At 39.3% G+C, this 24064-nt stretch overlaps 1 protein-coding gene across 1 annotated transcript in view; it reads left to right on the forward strand.

Moving 5' to 3' along the window:
• Nucleotides 1-24064, forward strand: part of ROBO2 (roundabout guidance receptor 2) — a 435081-nt gene that overhangs the window by 385727 nt on the left and 25290 nt on the right. Inside the window, exons 24-28 of the mRNA XM_050710499.1 lie at nucleotides 5392-5673; nucleotides 6044-6169; nucleotides 10502-10658; nucleotides 17805-18065; nucleotides 21307-21515. Coding sequence (XP_050566456.1) covers nucleotides 5392-5673; nucleotides 6044-6169; nucleotides 10502-10658; nucleotides 17805-18065; nucleotides 21307-21515 — 1035 coding nt within the window. The remainder of the gene's footprint in view (nucleotides 1-5391; nucleotides 5674-6043; nucleotides 6170-10501; nucleotides 10659-17804; nucleotides 18066-21306; nucleotides 21516-24064) is intronic.

A 24064-nucleotide genomic window follows, 5' to 3' on the forward strand; every position in this document is an offset into this window, starting at 1 on the left:
TGTGGTTTGATTACTTTGACTTCAAATTACATTAAAGCATTCTGGATTCATTTTCCATATAAGAATGTTTTAATGCTCTTGCCTTACAAAAATATTATTATGTAAACAAGAGTTCTGATAATATTTACAGGACAACTGAATATCTGCCAGCCTCTTTGTTTTCAAGATATTCACAACAAAACTCTTCAGTACTTTTCCATATTTTCATGAGCTCACATAATACAGAAAAATTACCATTTTGTTTTAGCATTTGGTTCTATAAGACTTAAATTGGAAGCATGTTTTAAAGCTTTTGGCTTCAGGGTGGATAAGGCATAGGTCCAAATTTGTCCAAGAAATGCAACAGTTATATTTGGAATTTCAGCAGCTTAATTCCAACCATGTTTTTTTCAGTCCAGCTCACACTTTTATTCTGGCTGTTTTGGGACCACTTATCCCTGTCTATTGAAACAGTTAAGTTTGGAAGCTTCTGCATTGTAGATGGATCTGAAGTGAGATATCTTTTAATATGATTCAACAGCTTAGATAGAACTCGGGTTTCTTTTCTGATTAAAAGGTCTGTAGTAATATTAAAGGCCTGTAAGAATTCTGAAGACAGTAAGGTGGCAATCGCTCATTCTGGAGCAGAAACTGAGGAGGGAAGTTTTAATGTTGTCTTTAAGAGTGAAATCCACATTATGCCCCAGATTGGCAATTGACAACAAGGCTGTGGGTGGGAAGCAGAGGTCAGGTTTGGAATCACATAAGACCACAAAATAGTACTGAGTCAGCAAGAAAGAGATTCCTTCAGAAAGTACTTAGAACTATTTGAATTGTCTCAAGAGTTACAAAACAAGATGGATATTGGAGAACTTTTGGAACTCTCCATTGGGAAATGTGGCAAATGTCCATTGGGAAATGTATGTTCATCTTTGGTCTTAAATGTACAGAGGTTTTTCTGCTGTGACAGCTTGGTGGGAAAATCACACTTGATTTTTACTAGGTGATTATGGCACTTGGTAAAATGGTGCTTTAATAGCTCTTTGAGTGCTTATTGTATATGTCTCTTTGAGGTTAAAAAAGTAATTGTGATTGTATTGAAAATTTCCAGAAAGTCTGGAGAACTTCAGTTTATTAGTAAGACAGACTGAAAATCCTTGGCTGGTGGGAAACTATGCAGCTTTCCTTTCAAGCGTGTGCAAATGTATAGTTCTCCATTCAAAAAGGACTATCTAGAGATGACACCTCTTCAGCAACCAGAAATGTGCTCTAAAAGATAGATTTATTTCTGATTACTTAAAAGAGAGAAGCATTTTGCTAATGTTTAGTTCTGTCACTCTGCAGATCCAACATAGGCATGTTGAGCTGGACTTGATTGATTTTGTACACCAACAACAGAATTTACTTAATAAATTTCAGTCTGTTGGATTTCAGTCCAGTGGGACTGTTCAGCCCGGAGAAGAGGAATCTCAGGGGGGATCTTATCAATGTGTATAAATACCTGAAGGAAGGGTACAAAGAAGAAAGAGACAGGTTATTTTCAGTGGTGCCTAGTGCCTGGACAAGATGCAATGGGTAGAACTGGAACACAGGAGATTCTGTCTGTATATCAGGAAAAACTTCTTCACTGTGTGGGTGACAGAGCAATGGCAGAGGCTGGCCAGAGAGGCTGTGCAGTCCTTGGAGGTAGTCAAAAGTTGTATGGACATGGTCCTGGACAACCTGTCCAAGGTGGCCCTGTTTGAGCAAGAGGGTAGAACCAGATGACCTTCAGAGGTCCCTTCAAACCTCAGTCGTCCCGTGTTTCTGTGATATGTTATGTTTTGATTAAGCCAATTGTGGAAAGGTTGAATCTTTATAATGTGGATGAAATACATGTAGAGTAGGACTGCACTCGTCTCTCACATCTCATTCTGCATTTGCACGTAGATGTTTTTGTGATTGTATATTGCCCCTGGCTACCTGGGCACGTGTATACAACACGCTGGATACATGCAGATAGATAGTAATAACCTGGGTTTGAGAGATGACCTGTAGTTTGCATTAATCATAACTTTTTTTGCACTTAATTTTTTTCTGCAGATATAAGTCAATATAATTTAGGTATTTTGAGTATGTGATGGTTCCCATCCCCCTGTTGTTGCTTGCAAAAATAAATTCTACCAATAGTCCCACATAACATCCTGATCTCCAAATTGGAGAGAGATGGATTTGATGGGTGGACCATGCAATGGATAAGGAATTGACTTGAAAGTCACACCCAGAGAGTGGTGGTCAATGGCTCTTTGTCCAGGTGGAGGCCAGTGATGACTGGTGTCCCACAGGGGTCTGTCCCAGGACTGATGCTGTTTAATATTGTCCTGGTTTCAGGTAGGACAGAGTTAATTTTCCTCCTAGTAGCTGGCAGGGTGTTATGTTTTGGATTAGGATGAGAAGAGCGCTGATAACATGCTGATGTTTTAATTGTTGTAGAGCAATGCTTACACCAAGCCAAGGACTTTTCAGCTTCTCGCTCTGTCCTGCTAGCGAGCAGGCTGGGGGTGCAGCAGGAGCTGGGAGGGGACAGACCCAGGACAGCTGACCCAAACTGGCCAAAGGGGTATTCCATACCATCTGACGTCATGCTGAACAATATATAGGGGTGGCTAGCCGGGGTGGGGGCGCGGCTGCTCGGGGATAGGCTGGGCATCGGTCAACGGGTGGTGAGCAATTGCATTGTGCATCACTTATTTTGTACACATTATTACTATTATTATTATTATTATTATTATTATTATTGTTATTATTTTTCCTGTCTTAATAAACTGTCGTTATCTCAACTCACAGGCTTCACTTTCCCGTTTCTCTCCCCCATCCCGGAGAGGGAGGGGGGAGGGTGAGCGAACGGCTGTGTGGTGTTTGGCTGCCAGCCGGGCTAAACCACAACAAATATCTTTATCAACAGCATAGACAGTGGGATCGAGTGCACCCTCAGTAAATCTGCAGATAAAACTGAGCTGAGTGGTGCAGTTGATACAATAGAAGGAAGAGATGCCATCCAAAGGGACCTGGACAAGCTGGAGAAGTGGGCCCATGTGAACCGAATGAGGTTCAACAAGTCCAAGTGCAAGGTGCTGCATCTGGGTTGGGGCAATCCCAGACATGAGCACAGACTGGGAAAAGAAGTCCTTGAGAGCAGCCCTGCAGAGAAAGACTTGGGGGTTCTAGTCGACAAAAAACTTGACATGAGCCATCAGTGTGAGCTTGCAGCCAAGAAGGTCAACTGTGTCCTGGGCTGCATCAACAGAGGAGTAGCCAGCAGGTCAAAGGAGGTGATTGTTCCCCTCTGCTCTGCCCTTGTGAGGCCCAACTTGGAGTGCTGTGTCCAGGTCTGGGGCCCCCAGCACAAGAAAGATGTGGACCAATTAGAGCGGGTCCAGAGGAGGTCCATGAAGATGATCAGAGGGCTGGAGCACCTCTCTTACATAGAAAGGCTGAGAGAGCTGGGGATGTTCAGCCTGAAGAAGGGAAGGCTCCGGGGTGACCTTATTTCAGCTTTTCAGTACTTAAAGGGGTCTTATAAAAAAGATGGAGAACAAATTTTTGCTCAGACAAATAATGATAGGACAAGAGGGAATGGTTTTAAACTAAAAGAGGGGAGATTTAGATTAGGCATTAGGAGGACATTATTCACTGTTAGGGTAGTGAGGCACTGGAAGAGGTCGCCCAGAGAAGCTGTGGATGCCCCATCCTGGAGGTGTTCAAGGCCAGGTTGGACGAGGCTCTGGACAACCTGATCTAGTGGGTAGTATCACTGCCCATGGCAGGGGGGTTGGAACTAGATGATCTTTAAGATCCCTTCCAACCTGAGCCATTCTATGACTCTATAAGAAGATTCAAATTTGATCTCTGTTTCTGTATCCTACTGAACACTTGGTATTGACTTATTAATTGCTAATATTACGTTGTTACCCTGAGACTGCAGATGTTAAGGTTCATATTTAAATATTCAGTGTTGCACACATGCATACAATAGAAAGTAGTTCTGTGGTTTAAGTGATCAACCCAGGGAAAAAAACCAAACAACAACAACAAAAAAAAAACACCAAAGAAACAAACAAAACAGTGGGAGGAAGCTGTGCTATCATATCTTGTTAGAAAAATCCTGAGACAGTGAAGCCAACTATGTTGTATTAGGTTGTAGAGCACCTGTTTCTGAGTCTGGCATGGAGCCTCAGAAACCCTTCTCTTTTCTCTTTGGAGCCTAATGTATATAAAATTCTGTGATACTTAAAATGGGATCTGAACATCCTTGCTAACAAGACTATGCATTATCTCAATTACTGTCCAGCAGTTGGAACCTGTATCTGCCATCAGACTATATAGAGCAAATGGCATATAAATGATGCACTTTTCTAACATGTAGATTCCAGAATTATTTCATCTTTTCAGAGTCTAAATAGTTTGTAAAAGTAGCAGCATTTGAAATAATTGACCTCTGAGAGAACAAGAGGAGGGTTATCTGCTGAGCTGTGGTTCTTCTTGGGACATCATGCCAATCATCATTACGTTCTTCATGCTTCAGTGGTCTCAACATCCAAATCTAGTATTCCACCAGCGAATGTCACTGCAATGTTTAGTGAGGAGACTGCCAATCTAACCAATTAAAAGTACAAATTGTGGTGTGTGATAGGATTCAAAAGATATAGAAAAGTCAATAGACATTTAAGTAAATATGCTGTACGGTTGTTTTTCAGGTAAATGTATTGGAGTATTTGAACAAGTTGTTCTCCATTATCAAGACTGCTTTGCCATTTTAAGAGACTGATCACTTAAATCCTTTCAGTATAACAGATTTTCTTTCACATTTCAGGAACAACTTGTTTTTGTCAGGTTTTTCTTTTGTTGAAAAGGAGAAATATACTAGCTAATGTCAAAAAGAAAATTAGATAAGCTGATGGATAAAACTTGAAGGAAGTCAAGGTGATGGCCTTAAAAAATTACTTTGAGACCTTTGGCATCCATTTAAGAGTTTTGCTACATATTTGCTGGGAAAGTTTCCTCTGTGATTTGTAAATTCACTCCTTTCATCATTTCCCTGAAGCCCAGACAGTTTCATTGGTTCTGACATAGAATGAACAATTGAAAACATTCTTCAGTAGAGAAATATTCCAAACTTCACTTTCACAGTTGAAGGTATGGAAAAAAAAGATGGTTTTAGGCAGTGAGACGTGAAGGACAAGTGGTAGGCCTGTCACAGATGCTGATAGCTTGGCGTTGGTTGTATATCATCTTCCCTTCGTTGGCTCATGGACCGGTCTCAGCTGAAATGCAAACGTGCAAAATGACACATTTATTTTTCATCTTAAACCTTGATACTTTCAGGCTTCCTGTGCATCAATGATTTGTTTCATTCCCCTGTGCTCACCACAGATGTGCTGCCACCAGTGCCGGGGCAAGGAGATAAAACTGCTACTATGCTTTCTGATGGAGCCATTTACAGCAGCATTGACTTCACCACAAAAACTAGTTACAACAGTTCCAGCCAAATAACGCAAGCTACACCATATGCCACCACCCAGATACTGCATTCCAACAGCATCCATGAGTTGGCAGTCGACTTACCTGATCCTCAGTGGAAGAGCTCAATTCAGCAAAAAAATGACCTGATGGGATTTGGTTACTCTCTCCCAGACCAAGGCAAAGGCAACAATGGTAATTACAGCTTTTTTTTTCCAGAGCCCTTGGATTTATACCATATCATTTTTCATGAACTAGCAAAACCTTTTTAGTATGTGAGACACTACTCATATTTACTGTAACTAATGTTTATACACCTTGCATGCATGCTGAAACTCACGCAGTCACAAAATGTAGTGTTCTGTGCTTTTAGTTCTCTTTGTCCTGTGGTAATCACCAACCCATATGCCTTCCCTTAGGCTAGGACAGGTATACATTAACAAAAAAATCAAAACTTGCGGCCCCACCACATCTGCCGCTGACTTGCTAACTGCATGTGTTGCATGTGCTTGTGCTGTCAACTAATCACACGATGCCACTGTGACCTTTGCCCTTTAACCCTTAGCCTTGCTTTACATCCCTGACTACCGCGTGGCTGAGGGATTGGCTAATAGATTACCACACAACCAGTCACAGGATTTCAGCACCACCAGCTCCCACAACAGCTCCGAAAGGAGTGGCAGCCTCTCAGGTTGGTTCCACCGCCGTGGGTGGGTGAGGGACGGAGGGGTGTTCATCAGCATCTCACCAGGGAGGCAGGAAACCTCCCAGACTCACGTTGCAGATAGGTGTGAGCTTGTCTGCCCACTGGGACGTCGGTGAAAGGTGTCACGTCGGTCTCTTAACAAAAAAAAATAAAAGCCCCAGAAAACCCCAAAGTGTCTTCTGCAAAAACTGTGGAGCTAATTGGAGAATCCTTCCAGCCATTGTGCCCAGCACTTGTCAGCACAATTGCAAAGCTTGCCTTGTCATGTCCTTTCCCTGATAGCACAGTTCGTAGTGTGAATATGTTTCCACATCAGTCCTCAGTTTATAGGCAACCCCCCAACGAACTTCATGAGGAGATTAATATTTTTGTTGAGTTGTTAACAGATTCACCACTCCCACGAGCTGTTTGTAAATGCTGTATTTCAATCAAGAAACTCAGAGATAAAAGTAGGCCCTCCAAGATGATTAAGGTTTCAAAAAATGCGCCAAGTCTGCATACAAACAGAATGTAAATTTCGTGTGTGCTGCATGTTATATTGGAAACATGACACATTTTCATTGGATGAAAATGATTGTAATATGTGTGATTGCATATTATATTTAAATACACCTTTTTCTTGATTTCTTTAATTTTGCTTACTTGTTGCTTTTGTTATATATAATTATGTATTTTTTTTCAAGATGAAAACTGAAAAGCCAGCAATTAAAATGAAAGTCTGCTATTATACATAACCAAAATATGAGAGAGCTGAAGGGACTTCAGTTTCAAATTCCTATTAAATCCATAGCCTTTTGAATTTCCACTATAAGATGGAGCAATCACAACTGTAACAGATAAACTCTAGAAATGGCTTCTTTATGTCAATTTAAATGACTATTCAAATAGAGTGTCGAGATTTGAAGCCTATAAACATTGGCCCATACTGCAGATAGGCAAAGGTATTTGCAAGTCTTGTGTTCTCGTGGGTAGTATTAGCTGAGATTGAAAAATAGATTTATAGCTCTGACAGAGAGGTATGTGAGAGCTGAGTTCATATGACACTTCAGGAATGGTTCTTGTTCCTTGTATGTGAGGTGTGTTAGCATGAGGCTTAGGAAATTAGCTTGCTTCTGTGGCTACATGAAAATGCAGAAATTGATATGCTCAGGTATATATGTGCCAGTTATCAGAGGGCAGTATCACACTTTAGATGTGTTGACAGCTACAGCTTCCTGAGACCTTTCTGAGAAAATGCAATCGAAGTTTTTTGTTAGAAAATGCCAGTTGATCAAAAGCTGGACTTTGAAAAAATATTTCAAGTGAAACATGTTTTGTGTAGTATTTCTCAGCTTGAAGTACAATTTTTGATGAGAGATGGAGACTTCTGGTAACCTGCTTTTCTATGGCCAGACTACTCCTGTTGTGATCAAAACAGCTCACATCTGGATGTCCCATGGCTCACATGAGTGTCAGACTACTGGACTACAGAGTCAGTATTTTGCTCTCCCTTGCTCACTAATTATGTCTGTAGCACAGACTAATTATCTCCGTAATACATGAGAAGTTGGGAGAGACCTTCAAATAGTCTGATAATTAGAGCATTATTGGAGTAAGAGACCAGCTTTGATTACCTAGTCCCATCAGGGTGAGCAGGGACTTGTTCTCTCACTTCTGCAGTAAGTACTACATATTATTCTGACTAAGTCTCTCTTCTATCTCCAATGAATATTATGAAAAATCTCACCCTAGTGTGGAATGAGAAATAGCTCAACACTCAACTGCTTTGTGAGGTAGGGAAATTTTGTGGCTGTACTTTGCACAGCTCCCACCTTATGTCAGTGCTGTGATCATCAGGCCGACTGGCAAATTCTTTTTCCAGGACCTGAATCATCTAGAGATTTAAACAATATAATTGAATTTCAGTGTGAGGAGACACTGAAATATCAAGCATCATTGCTATGGGGAAACAAGGCTTCTGTGTTTCAAACACACATCAGGCATTATGTCTATGAGGTTCCACTAGTCTGACAGTGGAGTAATTCTGCCCATGAGGATAGGAGAAGAGAAGTCTCCTGCCCAACTGTACAGCGTAGGCTGCTTTCCCTACCAGTAATAACCTTGGACTTCCTTTCTTTTATTTCTTCATTTGAGATCAGATCTCTGCTTCACCCTTTCTAATAGCTCTGTTATCTTTAACCTTTCTCTGCAACCCCACCCTAAATCCAGTTGAATCTAGCACCCCACACATCCAATCTCCATTTTACCACTCTCCTCAGATTACCAACATGCTATACTTTCAAAATCTCCCTCTCCAACTCAACTAGTCTCTAAGCTGAAGATCTCTCCATTTCTCTTCCTTGAGTACTCTTAGTTTAAATCCCCCGCGACACACACACATACACACTTATGCATATGCTTTCCTCCCAAAGAAGCCACTCCTGCCTTAGCTGTTATTTGCTCCTGATCCTTCTGACTTTTCTAAATTTTCCCTACAAATTTAAATTCACATCCTTCCTTTGTACCTGCTTCTAACTCCGCTTTCCCCCATACCTGTGCTTTGAAAGCTTTGTTTGCCCTGCAGAAGTTTCATGTATTTGTTCCTCCATTGCCACCATCATTGTAGTTTCTTTACTGTTGATCAAAATGTTCTTTGCCTTTTCAAGAAAGCCTTCCTCTCTGCCAGGCTGCAAAAGGAGAGAAGAGCCTGTCTTGCAGCCTACTAGATGGAATATCAGTTCAGTTCCCACATAGTGAATGACAGGATCTTGGCTGGACTGACTGTAAAAACTCCAACACAAGCAAGGAAGAGCTCTGGTCTGGAATTCAGTAGTGGAAAGAAAAGTCTCATTTGCAATCTGCTGCTAGACAGGCTGATTAGAAACCTTACCAGACTCATTGCTCTGGCTCTAGCAGCCATAACAGGAGGTGAAAAGAGAAGTCTTGGCTACTTCTGAATCACTCAGTCATGTTGTTCCTTCCCTCTCTATTCCTTCTTTTTTTGGTTCAGCTGACAGCTGGAGATAACAGAAGAGAGCCATTGTCTTTTAGACCAAAAGCCCTGTGACAAGTGTTTGTCTATGTTACCGGAATTTCACCTCCTTCTGGATGTGCCTAAAGCTAAGACTGTGACATAGAAGGTGGTGCTACACAATGCCACCGTGCCTTACAAGTCAGTTGTGGCTTTTTTGATTAATTACTGTTGAGATCTTTTTTTTATTTTTTGTCTAATCCTTATAAATCAGCATGAGATGATGCTGTGTTAACTAGATTAGACTGCACTTTCTGCAACAGGCAAGGCAGGAGTAACTGCTAGCTGGGTATCCCACTGGAAAAGCATATATGACAAACCATTCTTCCATCCAACAATCCAGTTTGAAAACCTCAATAAAATGGCAAAAAATGGGTTGTGAAGTAGTCAAGGAATTTGAAATATTTTTTTGTCCCAGCCTTCCTACTAATGAATTCTTGACTAGAAAAAAGGGTCAGGGCAAAATAAAAGAAGCAAAACAAGTAGGAAGAGAGCTTTTTCTGTAAGATCACTTTCCCACAAATTGAAGTGTCTCAGCTGGAAAAGTAGTCAAAAGAATGATAAGAGAAGAGAGCTTAAGTAAAATGCATTGCTCAATTCATTTCTTCAAGCTGTTCCATTAGAGCTGTATGTCAGGAATAAAGCCTGTTCTCTATAGCAGCACAAGGTATTTGAATCCTGTGAAACAGGCAGTCCTAAAATATTGCAAATGACTTCCTGGTATTTAAAAAAAAATATAACTTAGTAAATTCCTATCAGCAAAACACCATTTCTTTTTGGTTTTGACAACTTACACTTGTCGTTCTGGCTGAAAAAATTTGAGTCTAATGACAATTTTTAAGATGGTGTCCTTAACCTCTGTGTTTTCCACAGAAAGAGATTATGCAAAACAGTGTTATAAGCACACCAGATTCTGATATTTGAAAGAATTTGCTATGGTCCATTATATTTTTATCCATCAGAGAGTGTAAGAAGTCATAAAGCATACATGAATAAATCAGTAAATATATTTCTGAGGCAACAAGATATGTCTTTCCTTGGTTGTGCACTATTGTGCAAATATATGGAGTTCACATTTAGAAAAAAAAAAGTGATTTTAAACAATTATTCAGAATGTTTTTCCATTCTATTATTATTTATAACCTCTAACAACATTAGCACATTGATACTGATTCTGCTAAGATATAAATACATCTTCTGTTTTGAGGCATGCCATCTGGAATCCAAATTCTTTAAAAGAAATGAAAATAGCCAGCTTTTTTTCACATCATACCTCAAACATTTTATTTTTCTTTTTTCCTTTGCAGGTGGCAAAGGAGGGAAAAAGAAGAAAAACAAAAATACTGCCAAACCCCAGAAAAATAATGGTTCAAATTGGGCCAGTGTTCCCCTCCCACCCCCTCCTGTGCAGCCGCTTCCAGGCACAGAGCTGGAACACTACGGGGTGGATCAGCAAGAAGCAGGGTAATTTTTTTCTTTTTCTGTTGAAGAAAAGTCTGTGGTTTGTGGAGATGAGGCTTTTTTTTTTTTTTTTTTTTTCCAAATGAGAATGTTATTCTATTTTGCTTAACAAATGAGAGCGCCTTATCCTATAGACCTATTGAAGGCTATGGAGGAGGAATATTGGAATAGCTTCTCGTGATAGTGACTGAAGATGGAAATAAAAGTGACCTTGCTTCATCATCATGTAGGGTTTCTCTGCTTACTCATGCTGAGAAGTATTTCACTTCACAGGTAGCCTAATTGAATTCTGTTGGGACTGCTTGCAGATGATGGGACTCAGTGAGTAAGGATGACATAATCTGGCTCCTGTATTTTTTCACTGGTTTGATGTTTAGAAATATTGGAGCCAACAGAACAGAAACCCCAAACTAAATTGGATTAATTTTAGAAGATCAACCAGTGGACGATAATCTTCTCATCGGCTCTTAGAAGAAATTTCACAGTTGAGGAAGGAATGTTATTTGTAGGCATTTTTTGAATTTAAACAACTCTTGAGCTGGAACCTTACACTTATCTTTTGGATAGCTTAAACTTGTTCTTAAAGACACAAAATGACATAGAAAGCAGTAAATAAGAGGAAAGAGACATTTCCTGCACAGAGAACAATTATGCTTTTTATAATGTGAAATTACATGAAATACCAGATTATCAAACTCTGAAGGAAAATCAGAATATATTAAAAAAAAATAGTTTACTGTGATCAACACTGTTGGAGCCTTTGAGAAACACTGGAGTTCGGTCTGGGACAAATCTGCCTGTTTAAATACATGGATTAATCAATATTTCCTAAGGATGAAGCTTATGTTTTAAAAATCATTGTAATAGCTTTACTGAATAAAAATATTTCAAGTGCTATCTGTTTTGTAAGCATGAATTGATCAACGCTATTTTTACGGTGAAAATCAGAATTAAATGTTAATTTTTGAATTTATGCAAAGTCTTTCAACTTTTAAACTGAACAGTAACTAACTGTAAGTCAGTTGAATTCCTTTTAAAATGAAGTTCATTCAGGCTGTATTAGAATTAGAATTCCAAAGTAAATGTAAGGGAAAATGGATTTACATACTGGTTGTAAGTATTGTTTAAATCTCAAGGCAAAAATTGCAGATAGGCATTATTTTCTGTATCCTGTTATAAAAAGCTAAAATAAATTTAAGATGGTTTAGCCATATAGTATTTGTCCTTATCAGTTTATGTCCTTAAAACACATGTGCAGCGATTTCACTAAAATAATTATGCTATAGAAGGGAAACAACTTGGATTTTCTTCAAGGACAATGAAATAGCATAAAAGGTAAATGGAAGTACCTTCTAGGGAAATCCCTTGTGACACAGGGCTTGACTCCTCAGTTTCATAAAGTATCTGTTATCTAGCTACAGGGAATTATATTGGTCACCAAGACAACACTGGTTATCTAAGCTTAAGGTAATCACCAGTGTTACAGGTTCCCAACAATTCAGTTTTTCTTCTGTTTATCTTTCAAATTAGTAGTGGTTGTAACAAGATCTTCTAGTGTGCATTTTACCAATCAAAGACAAATACAGAATCTTCCAATATCAGTCCTGAGCTACAGCATTTTGTAAAAAGCTTCAATGAACCCAATGAAGCTGCAATGCCCATACTTCCTGAGGATCTACCCAGTGCTAATAGTCATATTGTATTCAGGGGTTGATCTTGTTTCTGTGGTTTTCAACATGCTAAAATGGTATGAATCATAGACTGCATTCCTTATGCTCCGTTTAATATTGACATATTGAGTTTTAAAATGTCTTTTCTTTTTAATTTTTTAACTGTTTAGTTTTTCTTGGTTTTCTTTGATGTATGCTATGTATAATAAGTTCAATGTGTTTTAACTTTAAAATTAATTATTTGCAGACATAATTATATTGTGAATTACAAATGAAAAATTAATTTCCAGTCAGAAAAGATGAAGACTTTGTTAAAGTTCTCACAATGTGATATAAAAGGTGAACATTTAGAGCAATAAAACGAGGAATCTGGTGTATAAACAGATACTTATTTTTCTGTGCATCTCTTCCTATGACTCTTGAATTCAAATGTGAGTTTCATTGGCATGACTTCCCAAATAAACTAAACAATTTTGATACCTGATTTTACTTGCTAGATATTAACAGTAGTGCCTGTTGGCTAAAAAAATATAAGAAATAATCCACAATAGCAATGTTAGAAAAAAGTCACCTAACTTAATCATATAGGGAAGAAAAACAAAAACAAAACGAAAACAAAAAAAACACATTCTTGACTCTACCATCTTCTCCCCAGAAGAATCAAGGTCTGCATTCACCTCCATTTTTCCATGAACTGCAACACACATAAGAAAGGGTGAATATGTAAATCCAAGCAGCCATTTTTTGTGACATGGTATATTTGGGGATGTATTGTATTCATGTTTAACCTGTGCAGAAAGTCTGTTTATTAGTGTTGTTTTCCTAGTGAGCTCTTTTCTGTGAATCTTTCCCCTTCTTCCTAGTTTTCTACAAACTCTGTGCTTGTTCTTTGCTGTTTTCCTTAATTTTCACTTGTATATACTTCAGGGTGTTTGAAATTTCTGTTCTTCTGTAGTAGCTTCCAATCAAACTTTCCCTTTCCGCCTTTTACAGAGAAGATGCGTTTGATTGGTTTTATATAATAAGCTCAACAGTAGGGAAATGCTTCTTTCTTCTTCTTTATCATCTATTTATATTTTTTTTTCACCAGTAATATGCATGATCTTGAGCCAACCCTGGAAAAGGCAGTCTTCATATACTTAACATTCGTTATTTTTATTTCTTACTATTGATCACACCTTAAAACAGAGTATTAGCTGCTGGATGTCAATATATGTATATCTTTAGAAAAAGTATAGAAGATAACACCTTTTACATTAAAAAAAAATGCTTTCTTGCAAGGCCTAGAGAGGGAAGCTTTCTCTCCTGCAACCATGTTTGTATTGAACCAGAATTCTTATAGAATGTTCCCTATCACCTGTCACCTATTTTTTATTTTGAGGACGAAGCACCATCAATGTAACGAACCATGCTTTTTAACAGAAAAAGATTAATATAGAATTAAAGTGCTAAGAATAAAATAAAAATATTAGAAATGTAAAGTTTCATGTTTGTCCAACAGAACATATTTAAGGACTTAGAATTGATTATTATGAAATTACTGTCAGAGGTCCCTATTGAAATTAAGGTGTTTGGAGTTTAATGAGAAGTATTTGAAAAAGGTTACATTTTGGAAAAGGTTGCATTTTTCCAAGCTGTATTTACTCGGGGAACCAGAAAGAACATGGATGCGGCACTTACAGGGCAACCAGGCGATCAGGCCCAGTCAGCATGGGTTTATGAAAGGCAGGTCCTGCTTGACGAACCTGATCTCCTTCTGTGACAGTGACACGCTTAGTGGATGAGGGAAAGGCTGTGGATGTGGTCTACCTTGACTTCAGTAAGGCTTTTGACACCGTTTCCCACAACATTCTCCTCAAGAAACTGGCTGCTCGTGGCTTGGACTGGCGTACGTTTCGTTGGGTTAAAAACTGGCTGGATAGCCGGGCCCAAAGAGTTGTGGTGAATGGAGTCAAATCCAGTTGGAGGCCAGTCACTAGTGGAGTTCCCCAGGGCTCAGTACTGGGACCAGTCCTCTTTAATATCTTTATCAATGATCTGGATGAGGGGATCAAGTGCACCCTCAGTAAGTTTGCAGATGACACCAAGTTAGGTGCATGTGTCGATCTGCTCGAGGGTAGGAAGGCTCTGCAGGAGGATCTGGATAGGCTGGAGCGATGGGCTGAGGCCAACTGTATGAAGTTCAACAAGGCCAAGTGCCGGGTCCTGCACGTGGGGCGCAACAACCCCAAGCAGAGCTACAGGCTGGGAGATGAGTGGTTGGAAAGCTGCCTGGCCGAGAAGGACCTTGGAGTATTGGTTGATAGTCGGCTGAATATGAGCCAGCAGTGTGCTCAGGTGGCCAAGAAGGCCAACAGCATCCTGGCTCATATAAGAAGCAGCGTGGCCAGCAGGTCTAGGGAAGTGATTGTCCCCCTGTACTCGGCTCTGGTGAGGCCGCACCTCGAGTACTGTGCTCAGTTTTGGGCCCCTCGCTACAAGAAGGACATGGAGGTGCTCGAGTGAGTCCAGAGAAGGGCAACGAAGCTGGTGAGGGGTCTGGAGAACAAGTCTTACGAGGAGCGGCTGAGGGAGCTGGGCTTGTTCAGCCTGGAAAAGAGGAGGCTCAGGGGCGACCTTATCGCTCTCTATAGGTACCTTAAAGGAGGCTGTAGCGAGGTGGGGGTTGGTTTATTCTCCCACATGCCTGGTGACAGGACGAGGGGGAATGGGCTAAAGTTGTGCCAGGGAAGGTTTAGGTTGGATATTAGGAAGAACTTCTTTACTGAAAGGGTTGTTAGGCATTGGAATGGGCTGCCCAGGGAAGTGGTTGAGTCACCATCCCTGGAGGTCTTTAAAAGCTGTTTAGATGTAGAGCTTAGTGATATGGTTTAGTGAAGGACTTGTTAGTGTTAGGTCAGAGGTTGGACTAGGTGATGTTGGAGGTCTCTTCCAACCTAGACGATTCTGTGATTCTGTAATATTCACTGTGGTGGTTCCAGAAATTTAACTTACTGTATAATTTATGTAGTTACTATATACAGATGATAATTTGTTAGGTTTGCTTGCTTTTCCTTGCAGGTTTATTTTTGGTTAAATGCATTGTGTAATTGGTGGCTTTTTGGACATTTTACATTATAAAGGCAAACATTCTCATACCTGAAATTTTGAATCTCAATGTCCTAAGCTTCAGGCTTAGGTTCCTTTCTATTTCAAATAAAACCTATGTGAAGATCAGTAGTTGTGCAGAACCTTCTTGTTAAGGAATAAACAAAGCTGAACATTTGGGGGTTTGAAACAAGTAGGGGAGAGTACATCGAAAGCTCATTTATGCATCATCGGAAAGCCACTAAGGAGTCTCTTACAGCCCTGCCCCTTTTAAAGAAGCCATTACAAGAAGCATGAGCTTGAGAGTGTAAAAGTAAATGTCAGAGCTGTTGCACTGTAAATTTTTAGCAGCACTAGTTAGGATGGTCTCTTCACCCTTAGGTGGGAATGTCATGAGTAAATATTGCTAGGAAAGAGAAATTAGAGCTAGTAATACCCTAACGATCTCCTAAGCAGTCAAATTTATATCATATAACATTTTCTTAAAATTCCATGTTATGAAAATGGTAATGGATCGGTCACTCATAGCTCCTAATGCCAACTGTTAAGATGCAGCATTAATTTTTCCCTATGTATACATAACGTGTGTGTGTATCTGTGTATGGTTACATCTAGATATAGATTTAAAGTGACACCAGCTTTAATTACAAGATGTATTTTCCACAGGCTTCCATCTGATTAAGCCAGATTTGAATCTGTACTCTCAAATACAGCCTACAGACTTTAGAATAAGGAAAAACAATTTTAGTTACTTTTAGAAACCTTTGTTTTTGTTTAAAGTCGATCTTCTGTTCATAGTACAGATTATGAAACTTCTCTGTTCCCAGCCATTTTGTAACCTAGATCCTTACAGGAGAAAATAGGCTATGATTCATTTTTCTCTGGTAAATTGGTGATTCTTTCCAAATAAGGAACCTTAAAAAAGCTTTGAGAAATTAACTCTATAACTCAAAGCATGGTTTACTGTATTGCAGACAAAAGGGTGTACCTTGTCTAGAATCCTTGAAGGTAGAAAGAAGATGTGACTTAGATGATGCTTGGGGAATGGCCTTTAGAGTATGAGATGATTTGACAGTGAAGGAGCTGTGAGAGCTTTTGGTTGTCTGCTTGTCTTTTCAAAAGAGCTGTCTATCCTGAGGTATTTTGGAATACACTGGGAGTTAAGAAATGTGTGCAGATGCTCAAGGGACTGCAGAGTGGATGTGCTGAGGATGGGAGGAATAGACAGTGGTGTGACTTGAGGGAAGAACAGACAGAAAATTTGAGTGGTGTGATTGTCAGCAGAGCTGTTTACAACAGAAGTTGTGTTCAGATTAGGGAATTGCTCTGGGGAGATAATGCTCAGGGTATTTCAACAGTCACTAGGGCCTACGTATTTTGGGTGATGCAGGGACAGGATCCTGGGATGGTACTGTAATACAGCATTGGACTGAAAAGTCTGTGATTAGAACAGAGACAGGAAGTGACTGAATCACTGGCCAAGTTTAAGGTTATAAGATTATAAAGTGTCTGTTTCTAGCCCTGATCAGATATTGCTTCCTTTCTTACGCCCTTAGTGTAAGACCAAAAATTGAACCAGAAAAATGTAATACCTATCAGAACATTTCTTATATGTGAGGAGAGAATTCAATATTGAAGAACATTGGTGGTTGTTAACCTTTGAATTTACTTTGGGCAGGTATATTGAAAGTGTTCAGAACTTTAGCGCTGTCTAGGTAAGTCCCAAGAATGTTTGTTAGGAGTTGGGGTGCTGGTAGAGCTGTCAACATGCATGCAAGATATATCTTATCAGCTGGCACTGCGGCATAGCATATGCTTAGGGTCAGTGCTGCTGTGACATGAATGTGTTACGCATCATAGTAGATACCTATACACTATGTGGAAAGACCAAAATTTATGTGGAAAGTGTGGCTTTTTATTTAAACTACAAACCAAAAAACAAATAGTGTACAGAAAAATAAAGTGGAAGGCGGGAGTAAGGAAGCACATAAGTGCAACTGTGTACAGCTCACTCTGCCTTTTAAGAATACTACTATTTTCATGTCTAGGTCAATTTTCAATCCATTCTCCTAGGTTAATGATTCAGGAAGTGAGTTAGTTCATTTTTGTTGCTGATTGTGGGGGAACATTATCTTATTGCCATTAACAAATGTGATAATGGATCTGTAATTATTTTTGTTGTACCGCTTATTCAAGTTGCTTAGCAGTTGTGGGGAAAAAATTAAACGGAATCACTAAGGAGGATTTAAGCAATTATGACCCTATTTTCAACAAATGTTAAATCTCGCACTGTGTGCGAGGGTTCAAACTGTAGCACAAATCCTGTATACCCTCTGCTGCACCTCAGAGCTGAGATTCAATAAATACTAAGTTTACTTGGTTTTTGTTTTAGATATGACAGTGACGGTTGGTGTCCGCCTTTGCCCGTTCAGACCTACCTCCATCAGGGCATGGAGGATGAGCTTGAAGAAGACGATGATCGTGTTCCCACACCTCCTGTGCGAGGAGTAGCTTCATCGCCCGCAATCTCCTTTGGGCAACAGTCAACTGCAACCCTCACGCCTTCTCCACGAGAGGAGATGCAGCCAATGCTTCAAGCCCACCTTGATGAATTAACCAGGGCCTACCAGTTTGATATAGCAAAGCAGACATGGTAAATGTTTGAAGGGGGCACCTGCAGCTTGGGAATTGAAAGCATGATAATAATCTATTCCTTGGTGGCATAAACATCAACTGTGCTCTACAACATTTCAGTAATGTTTCCAAAACCATAAGATAGAAGAAGAAACAGCAAAACTGTATCTACAATGGAAAGGCCTTAAACACTGGTAGTTGCTTTTGAAACCATAATGCATGGCAATATGTTAAATCTTGGCTAAAAACACGTGAAAATAATATTCCTCTGGAATTCTGCATATATGCAACTGAGAAGTTAGCACCCACCTACTGACAACTTTTACGCAGTTCACAGTACTCTCTTTTCAAGCTAGCAAAAGGCATGATTTTTTTAAGAATTTCAATAATACTGGGAACCTAAATTTTTGTTTAAAAATAATGCTAGTTACTTGAAATAGCAATGTGGCAGATTTTATTCCTTGTCACATGAGAATGAAGCATTTGTAAATCTGACTGTATTTTGAAACATCATAAAAATTTCTCATTCATAGGGAAAAAACAGAAATGACAGGAAGGAAGTTGTTAGAATTTACAGAGTGGATCTCGCATTTCAGAGTGCTTTATGCCTATTTAAGGGAAGAGCAAGCAAATATCACAGTAACATTTCCCCTGTAAAACAAACAGAAGCAGTCTCTTTGGGGACTAAAAAGGAACTTGTCGTCTGCACCAGATGGGGACGCGGTGAAGGTCAGTTGCTTTCTGGATGTTCCCTAAGTGGCAGTTGTCCTTTAAAAACTTTTATATCCAGACAAAGCCCGAGACTCTCAGAGGACAGGAGTAGAGAGAGCTACCGAGTGGCACGCTGCCAGTGGGGAAGCAGGCTTTCCATACTGGTAAATAAAGCCACGAAGTTATTCAGCTTGAGCTACCATAAATAGACCAGGCAGGTAGGCAGGACGTGCCAAATCAAAGCCAGCTGTTTTCCCTGGACACTGTCGAAGCCTGGAGGCTTGTCTGCAATCTGCGCTCCATCAACAGGGTACTTTTGTCTCATGGCGGTGCCACACTGCCAAGCACAGAGCGCAGCCTGCTGTGGGACAGACCCAAATCCCAGGCAGCAGCTAAACCTGGCCTCTTGAAGGTGGCTGGCTTGTGAGCAAGCACGCAGATGCACACTCTGTCTGCACAGGCAATTGCTGCTGTATTTTGCAGCTGTTACGCTTTCTACACCCTGCGAACTGCAGGTGCCAGTCTGGTAGTGGATAACGTGGCTGAACTCAGTAGCAAAGCCTCTCACTTTGGACAGGAAAGGTCCTGCTCCCTTTTTGGAGAAATGAAAATCGATTGGGGACATTCAAAATGTACTTAGGAATATACAGGTTTTAACATCACTCTTGTGTAAGAGCACAGTCAATTGTACATGAAACTTAAAAAAATATGTAGAGAGGCAATAACCTGTATTTTCATACTAGTACCTTACAGTAGGTTTTGGGGTAAATATTGGGAGCTGCAAATAGAAGTGATTTGATATTGTTTGGCTGAAGACACACCATGCTGTTAAAGGATCTAGTGAAGGCTGTTCAAAGTCAGTGGAAAGTCCTCTACTGTCTTAAATGAGAAGGAAGATTTCTTTATTTTCTTTTCATAAGTTAACCTGTCAAGTGTAAAGGGGAGAAACAACAAGGTGAGACCTATCAGATGGGTTACTGTAGGAGTAACAGAAGAGACCAGACAACTAGGAATTTAAGAAAGAGCACATTAGTCATTACTGGAAAAGTACATAATCATTATGGCCTTGATCCAGCGAATCACTTTAAGTATATGCTTAACTACAAGTACATGAGAAATTGACTTCAATTGTTCTATCACATGCTTAACATTAAGCATATACTAAAGTATTTGGCTTGATTAGGAGCTAATCACGCTGTTTTTTGAGGGTTAGTAAGATCATAGTGCCCTTTTGCGCAGTGTTTTGAACACTGCATAGCCAAGACCCTGGTGTCCAGGGAGAAAAGTATTCAGGAACTGTTAAATAGAAGCAGGTTATATATCAGAAAGGAAACCTTTGCACTGCAAATAAGCTTTAGGATAAGCAATAATTTAAAACCTACACACGAAGGCAAAAAGAGATTCCAGTGGTACATAACATTTACTATGACATTCTCCAATCTGATAGATTTACATTATAAAAAAAAAAAAGACTGTTTGCACAGCAAGAATTACTGTGCTTATCAAGTGTAGGCAATAATACAGCACCAAGTGCTCAGTGAAAACACAGTAGATCTAGGTAGCCTTACAGGTGACAGTTGCGATTTTTTCCGATATGCTGGTGTCCAAGCAAAAGACCAGCAGAGTCCTGGACCCCATCCAGCATTCTACCAATTGGCATAAGGTCACGGCACCTCATGAATAGCCTCCTAAGGGCTCCCATGAGGCTCAGCTAGTGAATTCAAGCCCCATTCGTGCTCCTATGCCAAGGGCAGTCACGTCTGGGTCCCCTGGCACAGCTTGCTGTGTACCTGTAGTGCTGTGAAAAAAGCCGCGTTGAAAACAGAATTGAAAGCTGATGGTTGTTCTTCTCCTCTCTAGAGTCTCAGAGACCACATAAGTGAAAATCCAAGCCCAGTGCTTGCCTTTGGCTATTTAGCTATCCTGTGGGTGTTTTTTATCTTTGTTTTTCCTTTTTTTAGTTGTGATTGCTGCATGCAGTAATTTCATGCATGCATGCCCTAATACTGCTGGAAATAAATCAATTAAACTACTTGGAATTAAGCAAAATAAAAAGTCTTTGCTGATAATGGGTTCATTGGACTTCAAAATTTCTTCTGCCCTATTGGTCATTTCCTCCTCGTGAAGGTGAGTTTTCTGTAAGACCATTGAATCCGTTCAAGCAGAAGGAGCAAAATTTAATTTTGGCTCCAATGTGTGATTTGCAAGGTGGAATGTTGGTTGAGACACTTGTATACTAGGTTGGGATTCAGAATTGTGCTTTTCTGTGGACTTCCTACATGATTTATGTAGTCTCTGGGTACATCAGTTCCTCACCTGTTAAAGGACAATCGAGCTTCCCTGTGTTACAGAAGGGGATGTATATTTAATATTGGAAAGTGCACAGGTACTCTGCTGTGGTGAATAACTGGACTGACTTTTCTCGAGTTTGACCTAACAGGCATATTTTGTAAATCTGCGTGAGGACTTACTGAGAATCTGATCTTCTGTTGACCATGGGGTACAAAGTTTCACCTGTTCTGATGCTGTTTTCCTGTTTGTTTGTGTAGGCACATCCAAAGCAATACACAACCTCCTCAGGCTCCAGTTCCGCCTCTAGGATATGTATCTGGAAACCTTATTTCAGACTTGGAAACAGATGTTCCAGACGATGATGAGGATGATATTGAAGAAGAAACTGTAGAAATCAGCAGGCCACTGAGAGGTCTAGAGCATACTCCAGGCTCCAGTATGGACAATCTAGACAGCTCTGTGACAGGTAACCAAACACAGTAAACATTGACACCAGCTTGTTCCTCACAGTAAAATACATCATTAATCAAACACTTTTTAACTGAAAATTTATTCCACTCTATTTCTGTAACATTTAAAATGTGTTAATATTAAACACTAAAGTTAAAGGAGGATTTGAAAATACTTTACTTTGCTGCAAAATGATAAGAAAATTCATGAATTTTAAAAAGCTTTAAAGACTTGAAAGAAAACTCAATTATATCTTAGCTTTCATGAAAAGTTCACCTTACTGGAGAAGCAAGCCAGTTATATAAAAAGAAGGGGGAAGACCTCAGCTTAGGAATATATATTTCAAAATCAGGAGCAGCATAAAAAATTTATCTTAAATCACTTTCAGATATTTTGCTGGGTAAATGCTTTTATAGATGAACACAGGGAAGTTAAAAGACTTCAGAATAAGCATAGTTGGATCAGCACAACATTTGCTTGTAGCGTAAATATAACATTTATGTAGGAAAATGTGTACTTTGAACCTATTTTGTATTGCTGAATTTAGTAATTGTGCCCTTTCAGTGAAGATATTTAATTATTCTGACACTTATTCCTTCTCCCTGCTTTTCTCCCTTTGCATGCATTGGAAACTTACAACAGGGATCGTCAAAGGGGAACTAGAAGGATATGATAACCTAATATACAGAAACTGAATAAATAAAATTGCTGTTGATAAAATATAGTCAGGGAAATATATATATATTTTTGAAAAATACAGACTTTATATGGGCACAATGAACTTTTTTAGGCATCACCATATTTCCCTTCAGGTTGAACTTGGACTTCTATATAATGTACTATATCCACAATGTACAGCTTTTGTATAGACCCAAATGTACGTAGTGTCCACAGCTCATGATGGCTGGTGGCTGCTTCTTCAGTCTTTGATCTCTGTGGAAGAAAGCTAGTTGTTAGCTACACCTGCAGGGAGACTGGCTCAATAACACATTACTACAACAGCACTGCTTATTTTTGTCTTTTTGTGGACTTTGCAAATTCTAAAAATTTTGCACCCTTATTTAAACATTGTTATTCTGAAAACACTGCAGGAATATGACAGTTATGGAACATCAATACCTATAATTTCCTTCCCTTTCCCTTGTTAATTAAATAGTGTGTTGCTTTATCCCACTTTCCAGGTTTTCCCTCACGCTGGGGCCAGACTGCTTGCCAATCTAATTAAGACTTAAGAACTGTAGCTCTAATGCTGCAATTTGAAATCCATATGCAACTGAAGGCTGTAGAGTTAAAGTTTAAATCCCTGAATTCTGAAGGTTAACTTATTAGTGCATGAGTATGTTAAGTCACTTTGCTTGAATTTCTAGTATAATCTCCTTCAGGCTATAATTCTGCATATTTTTGCATATCTCACTAGTGGCTCAGAAACCTCTCCATTAGGAATGCAGTAAGGGTTTTTGCACTGGTAATACAGAAATAAATAAATAAATAATCAGGTTGCTATATATTTTTCATTTGGTATGTATTAATATGTCGGTGTTGATATATCTATAAATCAGAAAATGAGTGTTTTGAACATTTATATTTTCACCTAATATTTTGGACCAGCCTACCTAGTGCAAAGTAAGGAACAACTGTATTTCTGCTCCAATTCAAGGAATTCTGTGCTCATTGCAGTTTATGTTTTTATGAATAACATTCAAGGTTTTTTTCTTAGTTAAAAATGTTGCTTAATTATTGAAATGTTAAAAACCTGCTGGTGTTTTTTTTGTTTGTTTGTTTGTTTGCTTGGAAGAAATTGGGCAGAACCTGGTAATGTAAACTGAGCTTGTATATAAGGTGATCTAAGTGCACACCCACTTGTCCCTACCACCTTCTTGATGTTGTTTCATCCAGCTGAAAATTAAGGTTTTTCTTTTGCTTTTTCCTTTGCTTGTTTAATTCCTGGCTGGATCTGTTCCTTGATCCGGTTCACTGCATGGCAATGTGTTTGTCAGCACTGCAGGAGGGGGCTGTGCAGCCAGAAGGAAAGCAAAATGACAGGCTGCCCCAATAGCTTATAGCCAACACTTATATTGGCTTAAAACAATTAGGAAACTATAGCCCTGCAAAAATACGTCCAGCGAGTTAGTCTAAATAATCTATAAAAATCACAAAATCTCAGAATAAGAAAGCTTCTGTTTTCCTCAGTTACTACGTGGGCAAAACCTTAATTTTCTGAGCTGGGCTTGTTTTTTATTAAGAGGCAGAAGGAAATTGCTTGTTTTACTTGGGGGAATTGTTTCAAAGGAGAATTTTAATTTTGTGTATCTGTTTCTGTTAACCTGTCCAGGTTGCATTTACTAGTGTTAAGGAGGGTATAAAACAAATTGCATCCATTGTTTCTAAGCTGTTTCTTATTCCTTAACTTGATTGCTTTTAGAATATTACAGAATAGAATACAGAATACTGTAGAAGAACTAATTTTTTTTTTTTTTGGAACTGAGAAAATACAAGCTACTTCTTTTCATAGGGTTTTTGATGATTTAAACCAGCACTTTCCTAGGAAACTGTATGCTACATTTT

This window comes from Cygnus atratus, chromosome 1 (assembly GCF_013377495.2).
Source record: "Cygnus atratus isolate AKBS03 ecotype Queensland, Australia chromosome 1, CAtr_DNAZoo_HiC_assembly, whole genome shotgun sequence".
NCBI classification, from domain to species: Eukaryota; Metazoa; Chordata; class Aves; order Anseriformes; family Anatidae; genus Cygnus; species Cygnus atratus.